Source organism: Hipposideros armiger, unplaced genomic scaffold, assembly GCF_001890085.2.
Source record: "Hipposideros armiger isolate ML-2016 unplaced genomic scaffold, ASM189008v1 scaffold_66, whole genome shotgun sequence".
Lineage (NCBI taxonomy): Eukaryota > Metazoa > Chordata > Mammalia > Chiroptera > Hipposideridae > Hipposideros > Hipposideros armiger.
In genome coordinates, this window is record NW_017731416.1 from 4,264,500 (window position 1) to 4,285,285 (window position 20,786).

The 20,786-nt window shown below is 40.5% G+C and overlaps 1 protein-coding gene across 1 annotated transcript in view; it reads left to right on the plus strand.

Moving 5' to 3' along the window:
• Positions 1–20,786, plus strand: part of RAPGEF6 (Rap guanine nucleotide exchange factor 6) — a 211,190-nt gene continuing 190,404 nt past the window's right edge. The window contains exon 1 of the mRNA XM_019642167.1: positions 1–288. Coding sequence (XP_019497712.1) covers positions 220–288 — 69 coding nt within the window. The 5' untranslated portion in view covers positions 1–219. The remainder of the gene's footprint in view (positions 289–20,786) is intronic.

The window sequence follows — 20,786 nt, forward strand, 5'->3', positions numbered from 1 at the left end:
CGTCCCCCGCGCTGACTTCTCTCTGGCCAGTCGCGCGTGGGCTGAGGCCCTGGGCGGGCGTTGCGAAGGCTTGTTTGATCTAGCCCAGTTCCTGCGGCGGTGCGGAGTTCCCTTTCTCGGGGGTGGGAGTGGGGGGTGCAGACCCCGTACCTAGAATAAATGGGCTGTCACGTGTGCTGCTAAGGGTAAGCTGGGGAGACGGGGGCCGGGGCCGCGGCCATGAACTCACCCGTGGACCCCGGCGCTAGGCAAGCGTTAAAGAAGAAGCCGCCGGAGCGGACTCCCGAGGTAAGGCTGGCTGACCCCTGCGCGCTTCCCGCTGTCCAACGGATGGTATACCCCTATCGGTCCGAAACTTGCGGCAACTCTCTTTGCCAGAGCCTCGCACCTGCTGCCAGGGTATCTGTTCTGTGTCCCCCGAGCCGGGCCCTTCTCGCGGGCGGGTGACGACCGCCTTTCCTGCCCGCAGTGCCGTCTTGCCCGCACACCGACCTTGCCCGTGACTTCCTAGTGTTTTCGATAAGAACACCATTTACTAAATTTTATTTTCTTAGGGTAAAATGTGGGGTCGGGTCTCAGGTCACCTGTAGGTAGGTAGATTGAAAATGAGGTAGAAATTTTAAGTGAAGTGTAACAGCCATGTTAAGAAAGAACTTCTCTTTAAAGGTGCCTGAAATACTGTACAAGTGCTTAAAAAAAGATAAAGTTTTCAAAGTCAATTTGAAACTTTGCATCCAGTCACATGCCGAATTCTGGTGGAGGATGTTGCATTTAAAGATAAGTTCTAGAGGTACTTTTTCAGACTGTCATTGGGGAATTTTACAGCACTTTGCTGGAATTCAAAACTTGCTGTATTGGGTTAGCAGTAATAGCATTAGCTTAAATGGTTTTCATTTGACCTGAGGGCTAGTTTTCAGGCACATAACTAAAACCTGTTAACCTTGCATATCCCTATAGAGGGCTTAGATTTTGTTGGAAGGTTTTCTTTGATTTGGAAAAGTTGCTGAAATAAGTGGTTTATGTTTTTTAACCTGAAAGAAAAAACTAAAAACAGTGTGAATGGATTGTTGGATTGTGTTGTGTGTAGTTGCAATAAGTGAAGTGAGATGCTTTGGTTAATTCTTCCTACACCACTTTTGATTTTTTTTCAGATTTATAGTGTTTTGCATGGTAGGTCTCAGTGACTTTGGGTTGACCTTTTGTGACATGACATTATTCAAGCCGTAATTGTAGCTTTGATGGGTCAGACTTTGTTGTTGGAAATCCTGATCTTTGCATTGAAACAAGGCAAATACTGCCACTTTCCAGAGTCCTTTTTTGAGACCTGCATTTATAATCCCATGTGTATTAATTTAACTATGATGATTCTTGATGTAGTCGTGAGCTAATTGAAAGCATTCACTGTGCACAGGTGAATCTGCCATAGTTTTTATATCATTAGGAAGTGTCATGCAAGGCTTGGAATGTATAATGTTAGTTTTTCTTTTAAATATTACTTGTGATAAATTCACATTTTAATGAGAAAATCCTACTTCTCTTTAATAGCAGAATTACCTAGTTTGAAATTGCCTATTTTTGAGCCTTACAAAATTTTCTAAACTGTTCAAAGTTGTTGGCCATTGTGTGCCTTTAAGTACTTTATCTTGTTTTACTGGAACAGCAGCATTGTTTAAGGGAATGCTAAATGACTGCCCCCACAGTACACAGATTAGATCCCTGATGTCTAACAGCATAACGTGTTAAGTGCCTAATTCATTGGCAGTGCTTTTGAATGAGTGTATAATTTGGGGCACAAAAATATGAATAAAGAAGTGGTAACCTGGGCCGGCCGAGTGGCGTGATGGTTAAGAACTGGCTTGGGACGCCAGAGGGTCCCGGTTCGGATCCCACATATGAGGGCCAGTGACACTGCACCCCCTGCAGCTAAGATGCTGAGCAACAGCTCAACCTGGAGCCGGGCTGCTGTGAGTCACTGGCAACGGCGTAGGCTGCAGCCCCTGTGGTATTGGGTTGCCATGGGCTACCGTATGTAGCCAGCAGCCTCCATGAGCGGCCATCTAGAAGCCGGCGACTGATCTGCATTGCCTGGGAAGAGTGCAATGATGGTGCCAACTTGGGCCAGTGAAGCAACGTCCTCCACAACTAGACTGAAGAACAAAAAGATAGCAACTTGTCTGTTCCCCTTCTCCCAATTCTCCAGCGCTGTTCCCATCCCCCCAAAACCCCAATAAAAAAAAAAAGTGGTAGCCTGAATCCCAGTGATAATTTATATGTGATAAATAATTTGATGAAATTCTCAAAGTTTATTTCAGTTTTCAGAAAATCCTTATTCTTTTAGTGGACTCTTAAGGATCTGATATAAATGTATTCATTTCACATTCACTGAAAGCTTACTAGTTGCAGGCACTATTCTGTGCACCAGGATGAATCAGTGAACAAACAGGCCTGCCCTAGTGGTGTTTACTTGCTAGTAGAAGGGGGAGGGGAGAAGGCAGATAAATACAATAAATAGGTAAGTTATGTAATAATTGCTAATAAAAAAGGATAAAGGGATTGGAAATGAGGGGCAAGGGCTGGGTAGCAGTTTAAATAAGATGGTTAGTGTGCTGGTAGAGATGACTTGATTCAAGTCTTGATGCATGTGATGGAATTAGCTGTGGGATATATGAAGAAAGCTTTTTACGTAGAGTATTCACTGCAAGGGCTCTGAGACGAGAGAGCATGTCTGGTGCGTTGAGGAATAATAGGGTGCTCTGAGTGAGTGTAGAAGAGTGAACAAGAGAGAGTAGTAAGGTGAAGTCAGAGGTGGCAGTGGTACAGGATCGGGCATCACATGTAGGACTTTCTAATCATTGTAAGTTCTTTGACTTTTATTTTGAGTGAAAGAAAGGATTGCCAAAAGGTTTGAAGCAGAGGAGTGATATCCAACTTAACTTTTTAAAGGAGCCCCCAGGCTGCTTGCTGGGTTGAGAATAGACTACATGGGAGCAAGGGTAGAAGGATGCAGGAACATCAGTTAAAGCAGGGAAGAGATGATGATAACTCGTAGTGCAGGTGGTGAGACGTAGTCAATCATGGAAATGTTGTGAATGTTTAGCCAATGTAATTTGCTAGTGGGTAAATATGTGCTTTGAGGGAGAGAAGAATTGAGCGTGGTTTCAAGGTTTTTGGCCTGAGTAACTTGAGTGTTGGAATTACCATCAAAGAGAGTTTGAGCTGCCATCAGATAGATGGGCAAAGCTGCTGGAGGAGTAGGTTTGGGGGATGAGAGGAAGATCAGAAATTCAGTTTTGAACGTGTCATGTTTGAAATGTCTGTTAGAAATGTTGAGTGAGGAATTGCATATATAAATTTATATTTCTAGAAAGAAGGCTTGACTGGAGATAGAAATTGTATAGTCATTAGTTTATAGGTAATATTTAGCGTCTGGAGATTAGATGAAATTACCACGGTAGTAAGTTTACTTAGAGGGTAGAAGAGGACCAAAGGCATTGCCCTGGGCACTTGATCGCTACAAAGGGGGAAAGAGCAGAAACCAGCAAACGAAAATGAGTGGGAACAAATAGTGCAGAGGAAGAAAAACCAAGAGAGAGGTGGTATCCTGGAAGCCACGTGACAAAGTGTACACAATATAAGGGGATATACATTACAGTTCATTCAGCTTGTTTTTCCTTGAATACCTACTGGGTGCAAAGAATTATGAAAAAATATACAAATAGGTAAGAATCAGTGTCTTACAATTTTTTTTTTAAGATTTTTATTGGGGAATTGGGGGATGGGAACAGCGCTGGGGAATTGGGGGAAGGGGAACAGACAAGTTGCTGTCGTTTTGTTCTTCAGTCTAGTTGTGGAGGACGTTGCTTCACTGGCCCAAGCTGGCACCATCATTGCGCTCTTCCCGGGCGAGGCAGATCAGTCGCCGCTTCTGGACGGCCGCTCACGCTGGCTACATACGGTAGCCCATGGCAACCCACTGCCAAAGGGGCTGCAGCCTACGCCGTCGCCGGCGACTCATGGCAGCCCAGCTCCAGGTTGAGCTGTTGTTCAGCATCTTAGCTGTGAAGGGCAGTGTCACTGGCCCTCATATGTGGGATCCGAACTGGGGCCCTCTGGCATCCCAAGCCAGCTCTTAATCAATGCACCACTTGGCCAGCCCAATGTCTTATAATCTTGTAATCAGATGTTTGTATCATAACTAATGAGTAAAGAACTCTGTTTCTGGGACAGAATTAATGGTTCCTTTACTTTGAACCGTCTGTTGTCCTTACGTGGAACTATCCACCCAGGCATAATCCTAGTGAACCAGATACTAAGCACAGAAGCGTATTGTAAAGTATGCCATTTAGAGCTGTGTTCTAACACAGTGTTTACTTTTCTGGCCATTTCTCCTACTTTGTAGATCCAGCTTCCACAGCACATTGTCTTTCCTGAGTTGGTTCTTTGATTTCCTTTTCCACTTTTCAGATTTTTTTTTAAATGGAAAATTTTAGACTTAAATACTCTGTGGGAAACTTAGTGCTTTAAAACAACAGAAGCTGTTGAGGCATTCTTTTTGAGTCATTATACCAAAATTAAAGATAACAGTCAAAATTGTTTGGATTTGGCTGTTTCTCAACTTAGTCCGTATTCAACACCATTCTTTCTCTATGACTTTTATTTTTAACCTAAGAGTGAGCTCCTTATTCCTCTCTTATGGTTTACTTCCCTTCCTAAGTGCTTATTTTTAATACCATGTTTTGCATATATTAAATGGTCAATAAATATGTTCAATAGAACAAAATTTAGAATTATGTAAAGTTCTCAGGTTAAAAAGATAATACTTTTTCTTCATTAAAACTGCTGATTTTATACATTTGGATAGTCACATTCAGCAACTTGGCTTCACTTAATTTTTATAGGCTGACACCTAGGACTATAGAGTCCATCTTACCCTCTTTTATGTGCTTCAGATCCATATATCTAACCACTAAAGTGTCCTTCAGGTTCTTCAGTCACCAGTCCTAAGTTGAAGCCATCATCATTCTTCCCCAGTATTCTGTTGGTGACTGCCCCAGTTGCTCAGTTCAGAAATTTGTGTTTTTACTCGATTCCCCTGCTTATCTTCCTCTCTGTATCCAACCAGCCACTAAACTTCGTTGATTTTACATCCTGAATCTCTTTCTACCGCTTTCTCTCCAGTTCTACTACCCTAGTTCAGGCTCTTTTGTCGTTTTGCCCCTGAATTTTTTGCTTGAGACATTTTATTTATCATCATATTACTGCTAGAGTGATCTTCCTAATACTCGGAGCTGATCATGTTCTCCTCTTGCTCAAAATTTAATTATTTCCCATTGCCTAGATAGGTTAGTCATATAAGATATATTAATCATTTTTGAGAATAAAAAGGTACTATTAATATTTATGCCAGAATAACAGGTTAAAAGGGGACTGTTTCAGGTAAAGTGAGATACATGTTGCCTCACCCAGATGATAACATTAACTTATCCATTCATTTTAACAAACGATATGTCAGATACAATACTAAAAGCCAAGGTTGTAGAAGGAAATTGGACAAGGTTCGTATTCTTCAGTGACTTATGAGCCAGACATGAAAACATTAGTAAAACGTTAAGGTTATTAGTGACAAAGGTGTATGGATCGGACACTTTGAGACTGCAAACGATAAAAGGAAACTCTTGGAGAGCATTACATTGATCCTTAAATACTGTGTGACAGCTATTCGGCAGGGAGGGCACAGCATGTAGAGAGCAGCAAAAGCACTAATGGTGACAAGCCAGGAGTACTTGGGTACCGAGGAGCCAATTTGTGAGTCTAGAGCATGCATTCCCAATGGGGGCATTGTCATCTCCAAAGGGACAAAGTTTGGTTTTTAGGGGGCAGTGAAAAAAATCTTAGCTATTATTATGGTTTGTGGCCCTCCAAAACTCACCCCTACCTGACAGAATCTTATTCCTTAGTATTTAATTGGAGGTGGGGTGGCAGCCAGGAAAAAAATGCTCTTTGGGAGGGGTGTGATAATGAGAAAAGGTTGCAGAACACTGACTGGCTAGTGTATGGGGTGCTGAGGGTGGGGAGGTGGTACGTGGCATTGCATACTAATTGTTGGAGCTGGCCATACTAGCAGGTAGATTCAGGGAGTTGGACCCGATCCTATAAATAAATGAGAACCATTGGAGGGTTCAAAGCTCAGAAATACGATCAGTCTCACAAATATTACTCTGTGGGCATTGTTGAAAATGTATAGGCTAGAGGCAGGAAGGCTTATAGGTTAGGGCAGCGGGTTCTCAACCTTTCACAGGGGTCGCCTGAGACCATCGGAAAACACATATCTTCGATGGTCTTAGGAACTGAGACACCGCTCCTCTATCCGTCTCCAGGCCCACATGCAGATAGGCCCAAATACGAGTACTCAGCGACCTCTCTGAAAGGGGTCGCGACCCACAGGTTGAGAACCGCTGGTTTAGGGGAACCAACAGCATGTCCAAACTGGGAGACTCCTGTGTGAGAGGTAAAACTATTGATTATATCAGGATAACAGGGAAACCAGGAGATAGGGCCCTGGTTATAGAAACAAACACAGTAGTTCAGGTGTGAGATAAGGCAGCAGCATATGGGATACTGAGAGACTAATTGGATTGGGAGTAACTACCTCCCACCATACTTTTCTTTTTTAACTTTGAAATTGACTGTAATACACATGCAGTAAAGCGTACATACCCTAAATATATAGCCAGCTTAATTTTTACTAATATATTTAACTGCCATCCAAATCGTATATATACATACATGAGTGAGTGTGTGTGTGTGTGTGTGTGTGTGTGTGTGTGTGTGAGAGAGAGAGAGAGAGAGAGAAAGAGAGAGAAACTCCCCCTTTGCCTCTCCCAGTCAGCACCATTTCCAAAAGGAAACCCTGTTCTGACGTCTTTCACCATAAATTTGCTCTGCCTGCTTTTGAACTTCATTTGAGTGGAATCATACAGTGTGTTTTTCTGGCAACCAAGAGGACTATGAAACTGCCTTGGTTTTTTTATACTTTAACCTCTGGACTGGACTTTTACCTTCCTCTCTTGGGGCTTTCCTTGATCTTCATCTGCTTGTCCTTTCTATCCTGACTTACCTTTTTGTTTTCCCTTTTGGATTGTATACCTCACTCGGTGGAATCCTACTCAGGGGATAACTGCCGTTTAGGCCAAGATACATCCTGTCCTTACATTCCTCTCAAGTCTTTGCAAGAGTGTCGGGCCAAGTCTTGCAAAACCTTCCTGTCTTTTGCTTGTTGGGATTGGACTTGGACTGGGTGCAAGAGTAATGCAGAAGTTTAGATGATTTCTAGATTTCTGATTTGGGCAATTGTATGTGTAAGAGTACATAAAGGAGGAGAATTAGGGTGGGAAGAGAATTCAATTTTGGAAAGGGTTTGAGACTCCCTAGCAGCGGTTCTCAACCTGTGGGTCGCGACCCCTTTGGGAGTCGAACGACCCTTTCACGGGTCGCCGGGTACTCGTATGTGGGCGTATCTGCATGAGGACCTGGAGACAGATAGAGGAGCGGTGTCTCGGTTCCTAAGACCATCGAAAATATGTGTTTTCCGATGGTCTTAGGTGACCCCTGTGGAAGGTTGAGAACTGCTGCCCTACAGGGAACACAAATAGAAATGTTCAGTAAGCATGTGGAGCTTCAGATCAAACCAGGCCATGGATCTGAAAGGGTCTGAGCATCTACAGCATATGGGTTATAAGTGAAGTCGGGATTGGTAGGAATGCCCAGGGTGAAAAGCAGAGTGAGAATAGAAGGACAAGACCTATTGTGTGCTTTAATATTAAAGGGGTGGGGAAAAGAAAAGAAGGCTGCACAAGAGAAGGAAGAGAAATTGTTATAGTGGTAGCAGGAGCACAGAAAAGTGCTATTGTAGGAGGGCGTTTCAGAAAGAAACTCCTAATGTCAGACACTAGAGAGAGGTCAAGAAAAGTGAGAACTGATAAATTCTTTGGATTGCTTCCATCAGAAAGATTTTAGTGGCCTGATTAATAAAGAACTTGATTACAGTGGATTAAAGAGAGAATAAGATCCAAAAAAATGAAGGCAGGGTGTGTTGTTGGTGAGTTTGTCTCTGATTAGAAGGGGAAAGATACGGAGTCCTCCACCATCTTCTGTCTGGCACTCTAGCTTTATCATCCTCCACCCCCAAACACATGCATTTTCCCTACTTATAAATACCCTAACACAGCACTTCTCAACATAGGCTACATGTATTTCTCAACCTAGGGAATTTTTTTTTTTAATGCCCAGGCCCACCCTTCATTTCTTGAATTAGAACTCCCTGGAATGGAGTGTTAAGCCTTGGTATTACAGAAAGGTCCTTAAGTAACTGTAATATATAGACAGAGGTGAAAAGCCTTGTCCATTGTGCCATATCCTTGCCTCTGTACTCTACAAAGGATGGGAAAGAATGGTCCAGTATGTACAGCCCTGGAATTTTGCAGTTGGACAAGCCTACTTTAAATCTGGGCTCCAGCACTGAGAATTTGAGTGACCCTGGGCAAGCTACCTAACTTCTGTGAGACTGAACATCTTTTGGGGATTGTTGTGTGAACTGAACGAGGTAATAGGTGAAGTATTTAGCAAAGTGCCTGTCATAATGAGCTCTCAGTAAGTGGTGGCCACACACATTAGCTTGCTGTTTCCTCTAACTGGAACGTCATTCTCTGGCTTGGCAAATGCAGATTCCTCCCTGAAATCTCATTCCCAGCGCTCATCTACAAAACTGTCCATCCTTCCTTCCCCACTTTACCACTTCTCTCTGTTCCCAGGATGTTTGCGTCTTCCTCCACCATAGTGAAGACTATACTGTTACGATTGCTTGCCTGTTTGTCTCTGGCTGTACTGGAAGCCCCTTGAGGATAGTGACTCTGTCCTTATCTCCTAGTTACCATTATGCAATACTTGGTACATAGTAGGTATCCAAATATTTGTAGAGTAAATGACTTTAAAAAGAAAAGGAACGTGCAAAATACTGTTCCTTTACTGTTCTCGCAGTGATTTCTATTGATCTAATATTTGAAGTGCTGGGATAAAGACTATGGAAGTTTGGCACAAAGGCAAATCTTGCTATTAATATTCTCTTATTAAAATAGGAATAAAGGACAGTTACCATAAACCGTGTGTTTTACCTGGCAATTCTTCCAAGACAACAGAGGAAACCTGGTCATACCTTGAAACAGAAACTTCTTTTTTTTATATGGCTTTCAAACACATTTGCCAGAAACTTCACAGAGAAATATAGATAAATGCCAGTTTTGACTTCTCATGTTTTTAACCAGATGTCTTAAAACTTACGCTGGGCAAAAATTTTATGCTCAGCTAGGTACTAATATAATTGCTTCTTTACAATCAGAAAAAAGGTTTTATAGATTAAAAAAAAAAAGCTTATTTTTGTTACCCAAAGTTAAAGAGGGAGCTAGACCTGGAAAGAATGTAAAATTTAGTGTCCTTGTAATTTATTAATCTGTTTCAGAATTTAGAATAATGGTCTTTAAATGTACACTTGTAGAATTTTGAAGAATTGTCAAAAGAGCACCACTGTACTCAAGAGACACTTTTGAGTGAGTCCCCATGCACATCTCAGGGTGGCAGCACAAAGACTCTCTTGTTCTCTCCTGCAGCAGATGCTCATTCAGAGGCTTCCTGGGAAAGGAAAAGAACTTAGTTATGCTTTTGGGGCCCTTTGGCCTTTATTTGTAAACTCTGCTGGATGGAAAAGGAATGTTAGACCTGGATGGGCCCTTATTGGACAGCATCTCTAGGCACCTTATTTTACACGTATTGGAGATTCCCAACTGGAGAAAAAAATTGGCCATCCAGGAGTTTAGACACCAGAGGTGTTGTTGCTGAGGACGAGGAGCTTCCTCGAGTGAGAATTCTGCACAGGAGATGAGCAGCCAGGACGATGAGCTCTGCTGGGTGACATTGTCCTCCTGCTCTTGGGAAGGGATGGTGTGTTGTGTGTCATCGTTTGGGTTTACCTTGGATCAGTCTGTGTACGCTGAGGTCCGGCTGTAAGTAAAACTGAACGAGACACTTCATTAAACATGAGGTTATGGAGGCATAAGCAGCTCATTTGACGTTTCTCCACTATTAGACACTCTTTTTTTCCTAAGTTATTTATTCTTTTTTCAGTTACAGTTGCCATTTGGTAATTATATTAGTTTCAGATGTACAGCATAGTGGTTAGACATTGACATGATTTATGCAGTGATCCCCCCAGTTAGTCTAGTACCCACCTGCCACTATACATAGTTGTTGCAACATTATTGACTCGATTCCCTATGCTGTACTTGACATCCCTGAACCTGTTCTGTAACTACCAATTTGTACTTCTTAATCCCATCACCTTTTTTCACCCAGCTCCTAGCCCCCTCCCCTCTGGCAACCATCTGTTTGTCACTACTGGACATTCTTCACTACTTTGTCATAAACTGAAACCTTGGCAGTGGCTGGCTTCAGGCTCTGCTGTGCAGCAGGAGAGGGGGCGTGCTGGACAGCACATTTAGTGCGTGGTGGAAGCAGCAGCACCGCCCAGGTTGTCCTTATGAACACTATCTAGCGCTCCCAGAAATACTTCAGGAGTGGGCTGAAGAGCTAGCGAAATGAGTTACATGCAGATAAAGGCACCGAATGCCCAAGAGGGAAAAACGTCTTGCTCAAGGTTACAGGCTTCATCGGGGACTTCTTCAGCCCAGTAGCATCCACTGCTTTCTCTTCATCAGAATATAATATAGCTTTATAAGAATAAAACACAACTTTAGGTTGTGTTTTAAGCTTTGAACTTTTGCTTTCTGTACTGACATCTGTATAGATGCCTAATATTTTCCTAAATAAACGCCTCTTGATTAATTTTGCCTGTACTGTCTGATGTACTTTAAGGTGCTATGTCAATTTAATGAAAGTTTATAATTCTGAAGTTTTATGTAGAGTGAGAACAGGTGTGCTTCGTGTGTGATTTCCGAACACCATTTTGTTTTACAGTTTATACTTTTGTTTTCAGAGGATGGTAACCTGTTCTGTTGGGCTTCTTAGAAGCATTCACTGAACTGAGAAGGCGTCATCACGGATTTTTTTAGAAAAGAGCTTGAGTGTCACAAGTGCCGCGTGGAGTGTGGATTATTTATGAACTCCTTAAATGACTCTCTGAGGCAGAGTTGAATACATGCTCTTTCTGAGGAAGGTTGCTGCCTAATCAGTATTTGTGTGGTAAATCTTAATAAGCACTGTTTTTAAGTGTCAAGGGTAAAAGATTAAAATTGTTTCATTAGGGAAGGAGATAGGCAAATACACAAGTAACATGCAGCCTAGTTAGGTACTATGATAGTTGTAAAAGGTGCTCAGGAGTTTGTAGGAGGGCTGTTGCGGGAGAGGAAGAGGGTAGGCAGGTGTCATTCAAGTTTTTTTTTTAGCAAAAAGGAATTCTGATTTGAGTATAGGTTAGAATATGTAAGGGTTAAGTGAAGAAGGGTCAATATGGTAGCTGAAGCTGTGGATGTGGAGGACATTACCGACGGTAGAGAGTCTCCAGTGAAGATGTCACAGCTCTGGGAACGTAAACTTCATAAACATTTTAAGGGAATAAGAAGGCAAAGCCTGTGAAAGAGACTTGGGAGCAGCTGGAGCAGAAAGGCAGTAATAGTAAGAATGTCTAAGACTTATGGTGCTTATTGAATACCTAGCACTGTTATAAAACCTTTATACACATTTAATCCTTCCAAAATCTCTGAAAGAAGGTATTCTACAGGCATGCCTCATAGATCTTGTAGGTTCCATTCCAGACCACCGTAATACAGCAGTGTTACAGTAAAACAAATCGTAACTTTTTGCTGGTGGAGGATCTTCCCTTCAATTTGTTTAAAAAGGAAAAAAAAGCAACATCTGTGAAGTACAATACATAGAAGCACAATAAAATGAGTTATGTCTGTATAGGGAAATAGAATCACAGTGAGATTAATTTGTCTAAGGTCACACAGCAGGAAACAGTAGAGCCAGGAATCAGACCAAGGCATTCTAATTTCACATTCTGTCCTTGTAACCATTGCAAAATGTTTCTCATTAGGACGAAAACCCAGAGAGAACTATACTGCAGAAGGGATGGGATGAAAGAGTTGTGTAAGCAGTCAGATGCTATAGAAAGTGTGAAGAGAGCTAAGGATTGAGAAGTGAATGTGGAATTCGGAATTAGCAAATCTTGGGTGACTTCATAATATGTAGTTGGATCAGGAAAGTAAACTTGAGGCTATACTTTGAACTTATAAGTAATTGGATGCTTAATCTTTTGATGCATTATCATTTGCATTATTGGAGTTCTAATGTTTAAGCATATCATTTGGAACTTTTATAAAAATTAAAATTTCAAAGTATAATTTAACGTTAACATTTTTATTAATAAAATTTAATGTTCAAGTAATTTAATTAGGCAGTGTATTTGAATCGACAAGTAAAATGTTCAAGTTTACTCTGACAAATGTATCTCAAATATATAGCAAGATAAGACTCTAATATAGTGATGGAACGAGGTAGGCTTTTCCAGAGAACATTGTTGGGGGCAGTGGTTAATGGGCAAAGGTCAGCATGCTGTGATGATTGGGGATGCTTGGGAAAAGATAATAAAAACAAGATGCAGGTCATTAAATGGAGACTTGAAATTTAAGTAAAGCTAGAAATATCTGTCACCACATGGAGAAAGCTGGAAATAGTCATGTGTTCCCACCCTCCATCTTTTTATTTTTAAATATTTAAAACTATAGAAACATTGGAAGAATTTTGCCATATTTACCTTATCGCCTTCTCTTTGCATGTACTTTATTTTGCTAAATCATTTGAAAATAAGTTATAGACCTGATGTCTTTACCATCATCTCCAAGATGTCTCTTATAGTTATTTCACTTTTCAATCCAAGATCTAGACACAGTACATTACATTTGGTTGTCATATCTCTTTTAATTTAGATTAAAGTCTCTTTTAATTAAAAAAGAACAGTCTTCCTGCCTTTTTCTTTCTTTCATGAACATGGCTTTTTGAAGAGTCTGGGCAACTGTCTTCTAGAATGTATCCTGTTTCGGATTCATCTGGTTTCTCATGATTAGCGTCAGGTTAAATGATTTTCTTGAGAAACTACAAAGATGATGTTTTATACTTCCTATATTGTCCCATCAAAAGACACATAGTATCAGTTCTTTCCATTATTGAGGTGCTAAATTTGATCACTTTTATTTTTTTGTTGTAAAGGTACAGTGCTGTAAGTTGTAAATTATCTTAAGGTGATACTTTGAGAATGTGTGGCTATCTTGTTTTCCAGCAGTGTTTCACCTAGTGGCTAATTTAGCATTCATTGATGATTCTTGCCCAAATTAACTATTACTTTGCTGTTACAAAGTGATAATTTTCTAATTGTATATTCATTCTACATTTATTAGCTGGTATTCTGTATAGAAGGACTTTCCCCACCTTCCCCCTCCTCCTTTAAAAAAAAAATCACTATGATTCAAGGATTTTTTTTCTATTTTTAATGTCATTCTTTTTGATTGTTAGATTTTAGCCAAATTTAGCCAGTGAGAGCCCTTTCAAAGTTAGCGCCTATGTCCTTTTGACATGACCCCATTAGTCTTCAAGTAATACCTTACTTTCTGGCACAGAAAGATGTTACTTTGCCATAGTACTGAAATCAGCCATTTATCCAAGAAACCCTGGTTCCTTTTAGTAGGCAATGGTATTTAGAAACCAGGGTCTGGGCTTCAGGTGTGTAAATTTTGCAGAATATATTTACACCTCTATGGATGAGAAAACCAAAGGAATGGAATTCTGTGTGTAATGTATGGTCTTCTTAACTTGGCGATACTGTAGAAAATCTTTAAAATAGCTTGCTGAATGTAATTTAATCCTCATTTTGTAATTTTATAATATAAACATATAATACTAACATTTGTTAACTGTTTACCATGTGATAGTCTATACTAAACACTTAATAAGCATTATTTTATGTTCAAAACAGAGTAGTTTATCATTCCTATTGTACAGATAATAAACGTTAAGCAAATTATTCAAGGTTATATGTTTAGTAAATGATAGAGGCAGAATTTGAACCCAGGGCTTTCTCCAGAGTCCAGGTTTTAGACCACATTGTTAGGCTGCCTTTAGCCTAACAATGCTTTGGAGAAGATTGTTCAGAATAAGTTTTCATTAGAGGACTATAGGCGCAGAGTATATAGTATATATGGGATTGATTCTGTACTAACCTCAGGATCCATCCTGAGAGATTTCATGACTCCTAGTTTTTCCACCTTCCTCATAACTTCCCTCTTTCAGGCTCAAATAAAGGAGCTTTCAAATGCACATTGTAAATAATTAACACTTCCTTGAATCTAGCATTTAAATTTTTCACTACCAGGAAATAGCTTTAAGACTTACAGTGTGCCTGTCAGGGTTTTGTTTGTTTGTTTGTTTTGACTTGCTGTAACAGCTTTTATTGGTCTTGGACACACCAAGAGCCTAATAGATAATGCAGTACCTCAAACCTGCTTCCGAGATAAGTGCTACAGGTACCACAAGAAACCCTTTCTAAACCCAGCATTACACAGCCAACAACTGCTTGGCTGTCCCTTGTAAACAAAATACCATAACCACCCACATCATATGAGAGAATCAGCCTACTACTACAACCATCCTTTGTTCTGGAAGGTTCTTTTCTGTCCTTTTATGAATGCTTGCGTAGCGTCTTGTGATCTTCAAACCAGGTACACTGAAGGGACCAAGACTGACTAGACAGACGTCTCAGTGCTTGTTTCCCTTCCTGGTTAATAGGTTAACAGCCAGGCAGCCCAGAGTGGCATAGATCCTACCTGTACACCAGTGCCTCTCAGCCTTAAGTGAGCATCAGACCCACCTTTAGGGCTTAGTAAACCACAGATTCCCAGAGGTTCTGATTCACTAGGTCTGGGATGGGGCCTGAGAATTTGCATTTTTAACAAGTTCTCAAGTGATGCTGATGGTGCCTCGCCTAAGGGTCTCTCAGGGTGGTTACTTCTTTGCAACAGAACCTAATTCTGGCCAATTTTTTTTAAAAAGGAATTTATTAAAAGGATACTGGTTAACTACAGAATTGATGGGATTGCTAGAGAAGTCAACGGGGGCTAGGCAGCCATGGTCTCAGATTCGGTACAGATACTGCTGCTGCTAGCACTGAACCTAGTGGACACCACAACTGGCTTTCCTGACTGCCTCTACTGTACACTGCATGTGCTGACAGACCCTAATGCTATCACTAGCTGCCAGCGTTGGAGTCTGTGCAATTCTTGCTTCTGGGAATCACAAGATTCAAAGTCTGGGATGGTTGTGTCCAATTGGTAGCACTTGGATCATTTGCCCAAGCCCTAGTTTTATGGAAAGTTGGAAAAATGAAAATCTGGTGTTTTCAGCTTCCACCAAAACGCAAAACGCATAAGGTATCCTCCAAAGAGAAGTTCATGCACGACTTGACTTCCTTGGTAGGTACTTCAGACCATATTGCACTAGGAGTTGGCATAGTATGGCCTGGAGGCCAAATTAGTCTGCCAGCTATTGTATCAAGTTTTATTGGAATGCAGCCACACCCATTCATTTACCTATTTTTTTGTTGGTTATTTTCATGCTACAAAGGCAAAGTTAAGTAGTATGACAAAAACCATATGGCCCGAAAAACCTAGAATATATACTATCTGGCCTCTTATAGAAAAAGTTTGCCAACCCCGGATAGGAACAGTGCTAATGCTTCTGTTCAGGTCCATTCAGTTTCCATTGATAGATGCTGTTGGAGAACATCATGTTCATATGGCCAAATTGTTCCTCTGGAATAAGGAGATTGAAGGCAAACACCAGAGCAGACTTTTAGACATTTGAAGAAGGGCTTTTCAAACCTAAAGTTGATAAGCTTTGTCCGCCTCTCTCTCTTCATACAGAGAACCAAAGAACCACATATGTACTGTAAAACTTGTGAATTAAATTCTCATTTAGACTTTAAAATTGAAAAGTGAATTCCTAATTCTTTGTCATCTATTCACAGCATCATCAATGATGTACCTAAGGTATCCTCTGACTTGAGAACAGAGGAAATTCTAGGACATAAATTCAGTCAAGAATCTGAGAAAATTCTGTGGCTTCTTGACACTAGCCTACCTTTGGCAGGTCAAGTATGAGAGGTCTAATTCTGTTTGTTGTAACATAACATTTGTGTGTTAAGAGTTTTCAGAACTTGTTTGCCACTAAAACAAAATTGTCTTGAGGTTAAAAATAACAAGCACATTTCCATAGATTAGGCCTTTTGTGGGTGTCTGGCCAGGTTATGATGACTCTTAACTCAGAGGGTTGGGTCCCAGCAGCTGTATTTGTAGGGTGTGGTCACACCTACTCTGGCCATTGTTTTGAAAGTCCTACGTCATGCAATAAGACAAGACAAAGAAAAAAAGAGTACGTTAACTGGGAAGGAAGAAATAATACTGTAATTCACAAGTGATACTGTATATGTAGAAAATCCAAAGAAGCTACAAACTGTGGGGTTTATTAAGGTTTATAGTATACATCTGAAACTTACCACAGTCTACCTTCAAGTGATACTATACTACTTCACATATAGCATAAGAACCTTACAACAGTAGACTTCCTTTTACCTCTTGGCCTTTGTTATTGTTGTGATGTATTTTACTTGTACGTGTATTATAAACACCCCAATACATTGTCTTCGTTGTTGTTGCTTTAGACAATTATCTTCTAAATATTTAGAAGAAAGATTTATGTTTACCCATATAATTATCATCTTCAGTTCTTTTCATTCCTTTGTGTAGATCCAGATTTCCATCTGGTATTGTTTTCCTCCTTTATGAAATACTTGTAACATTTTTTTTGTAGAGCAGGTCTGCTGGTGATTAATTCATTCAGCCTTTGTATATGTGAAAAATATTTTGCCTTTGTTTTTTCTTTTTAATTTTTAAAATTTTTAAAATTTTTTTTAAGATTTAAAAAAATTTTTTTTTTATTGGGGAATTAGGGGATGGGAACAGTGCTGGGGAATTGGGGGAAGGGGAACAGACAAGTTGCTGTCGTTTTGTTCTTCAGTCTAGTTGTGGAGGATGTTGCTTCACTGGCCCAAGTTGGCACCATCATTGCGCTCTTCCCGGGTGAGGCAGATCAGTCGCCGGCTTCTGGACGGCCGCTCACTGCGGCTGCTGGCCGCTCACGCTGGCTGCTGGCTACACACGGTAGCCCATGGCAACCCACTGCCACAGGGGCTGCAGCCTACACCATCACCGGTGACCCACTGGCAGCCCAGCTCCAGGTTGAGCTGTTGTTCAGCATCTTAGCTGCAGAGGGCAGTGTCACTGGCCCTCATATGTGGGATCCGAACCGGGGCACCCTGGCGTCCCAAGCCAGCTCTCAACCAACGCACCACTCGGCCGGCCCTTTTTTATTTTTTTATTGTGAAACATTTTTTAAAATTAGTTTCAGCTGTATAGCACAGTGCAATAGTTATACTTTTTACCCCTCAAAGTGACAACCCCTCTCCCCCAATCTGTCACCCCACTCCCCCCCCATATCATACATATTGCCTTTGTTTTTTGAAAGGCATTTTGACTGGGAGTAGAATTCTAAGTTTATAGTTTTTTTCTTTTGTAACTTTAAAGATGTTACTACAGAGTAGTCTGGAATGCATTGTTTTGACTAGAAGTCTGCTCTAATTCTAATCTTTGTTCTTACTATGTAATTTGTCTTCTTTAGTTGCTTTTACAATTTCTCCTTATCATTTTAAAAGCAATTTTGATGTGCTTTGAAATTTTTTTCTTCATATTTCTTGTTTTAAAGGTTTGTTGAGTTATTGGAAGTGTGAGTTTATAAAGGTTTCATCAGATATAGAAGATTTTCCACAATTCTTCAAAAGGTTGTTTTTTTTCTCTCTTTCTCTTCCCCACAGTGACTTTTTGTTAGGCTGTTTATAGTTGTCCCATAGTTCACTGGTGCTCTGTTCAAATTTTTTCCATCTTTTTCCTTTGTGCTTATTTTTTCTTTTCTTGTGTCTTCAGGTTTATTAATCTCTTCTGCAATGTCTGATGTGCTATTAATCCCATCTAGTGTATTTTACATCTCAAATATTATTGTTTACATCCCTGGAATTAAAAAATTTTTTTTTCATATTATATCCTTACTATTTTCTGTATCTTTCTGAACATATATGGAAATATTGGGTTGTCGGAAAAGTCATAATGTATTTTTTCTATGTTTTTCGTTGCAAAAATGTGTTTTTACTTTTTCGACAACCCAATAGTTTTAATATATTTGTAAATGTCTTTTTCTACTAGTTCTGTTAGCTTTATAACTACTGAGTCAGTTTTGACTGTTTTTTTCTCCTCATTATGGGTCATTTTTTCCTGCTGCTTTGTATGCTTGGTTAGTTTTCTTTCAATACCAGAGATTGTGAATTTTACCTTTTTATATGGTGGATATTTTTTGTATTTCCTATAAATATTCTTCAGCTTTATTATGGGATACGGTTAAGTAATTTGGAAATCATTTGATCTTTTCGGGCCCTTTTTAATTTTTTTTTAAGCTATGTTATGTAGTACTTAGTCTAAGGTTAGTTTTGCCCAATTCTGAGTACTCTACTAAATGCACTGTGAATTATGAGATTTTCCGCTTTGCCTGATAGGAATAGGAACTCTTCCTGTTTCTCTGTGAGTTTGGGGTATTGGTCCCTCTAATCCAGGGTGTTTAAACCTCAGCACTATTGACATTTTGGCCCATATAATCCTTTATTCTGGGGCCTTGTTTTGCACATTGTAGGATGTTTAGCATCACCTCTAGCTTTTTTAGTCACTTGAAGATAGTAGCACCCGTTCCCCCTAAATTGTGCCAACCCAAAATGTGACAGACATTGCTCTGTCTCCCAGAGTGCAAAATGAATCTTGGTTGAGAACCACTACTCTAAACCTTTCCGACTTCAGATATTTCTTCACATGCATGAGATGATCAGTACTGAAGACCCAGGGAAAGACGCTCTGTAGGTTTCCAGAACATACACATTCTCTTTGCAACACTCGCTGTCTCTCCTGCTCTGCAAACTCTAGCCGTCTTCTTCTCCCCAGACTGCCAGCTCCTTCTCCTCAACTCAGGATACCACCAGGCAGTAGGATGTAATAATCATGTGAATCACCTCATTTGTTTTCCCTCTCTCTGGGGTCACTGTCATTTGTTTCCTGAGGTCTTTCTTATCTCTTGAAAAATGTTTCATATATTTGTTTTGATTTTTTAGTTTTAGGTGAAAGGTAAATTCAATCCCTCTATTCCATCTTGACCTAAAGCTGAAGTCCCAACAGTTTGTCTTTTACTTTGGAAGAGATGTCCTGAAATATCCCCGACAACTGCACCCCTAAAAACATTAATATGACAGGCCTTTGAGTCCTCATAGAGTTTATCTCCCACTTTCTGAATGTGTTATCAAGGACATCAGGGTACCAGCCACGTCTTGCTCATTCTCTTATTCATCCTGTCCAGTCAGCAAGATACCATCTATGTAATGGGTCAGGAGGTCTAGATGTCTTCAGATTATATCATGACAGAGAATAAGAGAGTTAAAATAGCCCTAAGGCAAAATTGTAAGTTAGTATTATCCCACATGAATGCAGACTGTTTCTGATCTTCTTTTGTAATTGGAATGAAAAATAATACATTCACCAAATCAAAACCTGAAGCTTAACTAATCAGTTCCAGTGACAATACTGTGTCTGGAACTGTAGCTGGGACCAGGGCTAGAATTCGGTTAAGTCTGTGGCAGTCTACAGTCATTTTTAGGATCCATCTGCTTTCTGCAGATGATATATGATATATAATAGGGACCATCACCCATGCATAATTTAAGTCTTTACTGGTGCCACTAGTCTGCTATTCTTTGCCCCTCTGGAAACAATATTGTCTTTTACTAACTGCCTTGTTCTGAGGAATGGGGCAATTTCAGAGGTTTCCGTTTGACTCTCTCCACTCTGACAGCTTTTACCACACAGGTCAGGGACCCACTGTGGGGTTGTTCTAACTTGTAGGGTTTAATATAAATTCCAATTATAAACTCAGGGAGTGGAGAGAGACTATTCGGTGGGTCTGTAAGCTCAGTGAGCCCTCTATGAGTCAGACCTTTGCCAGGAGTCTATTTATTCCCTCAACTCAGAAGATTCGGGCTGGGCGGTTGGTTCTTTTGCCCCACAGAACCTAGGCTGGGATAATTTTCTTAGTTCCATTCAGGGAATAGCTGGACTGATCTTAGAAGGGTTCACTTACATATCTGGTGCCTTGGTGCTGATCCATGTGGCCTTTCTCTGCCAGTGAGGCTAGCCTCGGCGTGCTCACAACATTGGTGGTCTCAGCGTACTTGAATCTTAGATTTACACAGCCTTGCTTCTGCTATGTTCTTCTGGTATCACAAGAGAAACCCAGATTCATGGGAGGACGCATAGATTCCAATTTTTGATGGGGCGTGCTAAGGTCTCATTGCAGGAAAGCTTATGGGATAAGAATTATCATTGCAGCCATATTGAGAAATACAGTTTACTGTATCACTACTCCATCTGTCTTCCAGAATTTTATAGACTTTTCTCATTTGCTGTGGTTTCCTCTTTTAAACTATTCATCTTTAGGGCCGGCCGAGTGGCTCAGTTGGTTAAGAGCTCGCTCAAGAGTTTGAGCTCTGAGCAACAGCGGTTCGAGTCCAGCCCGAGCTGAGCAGC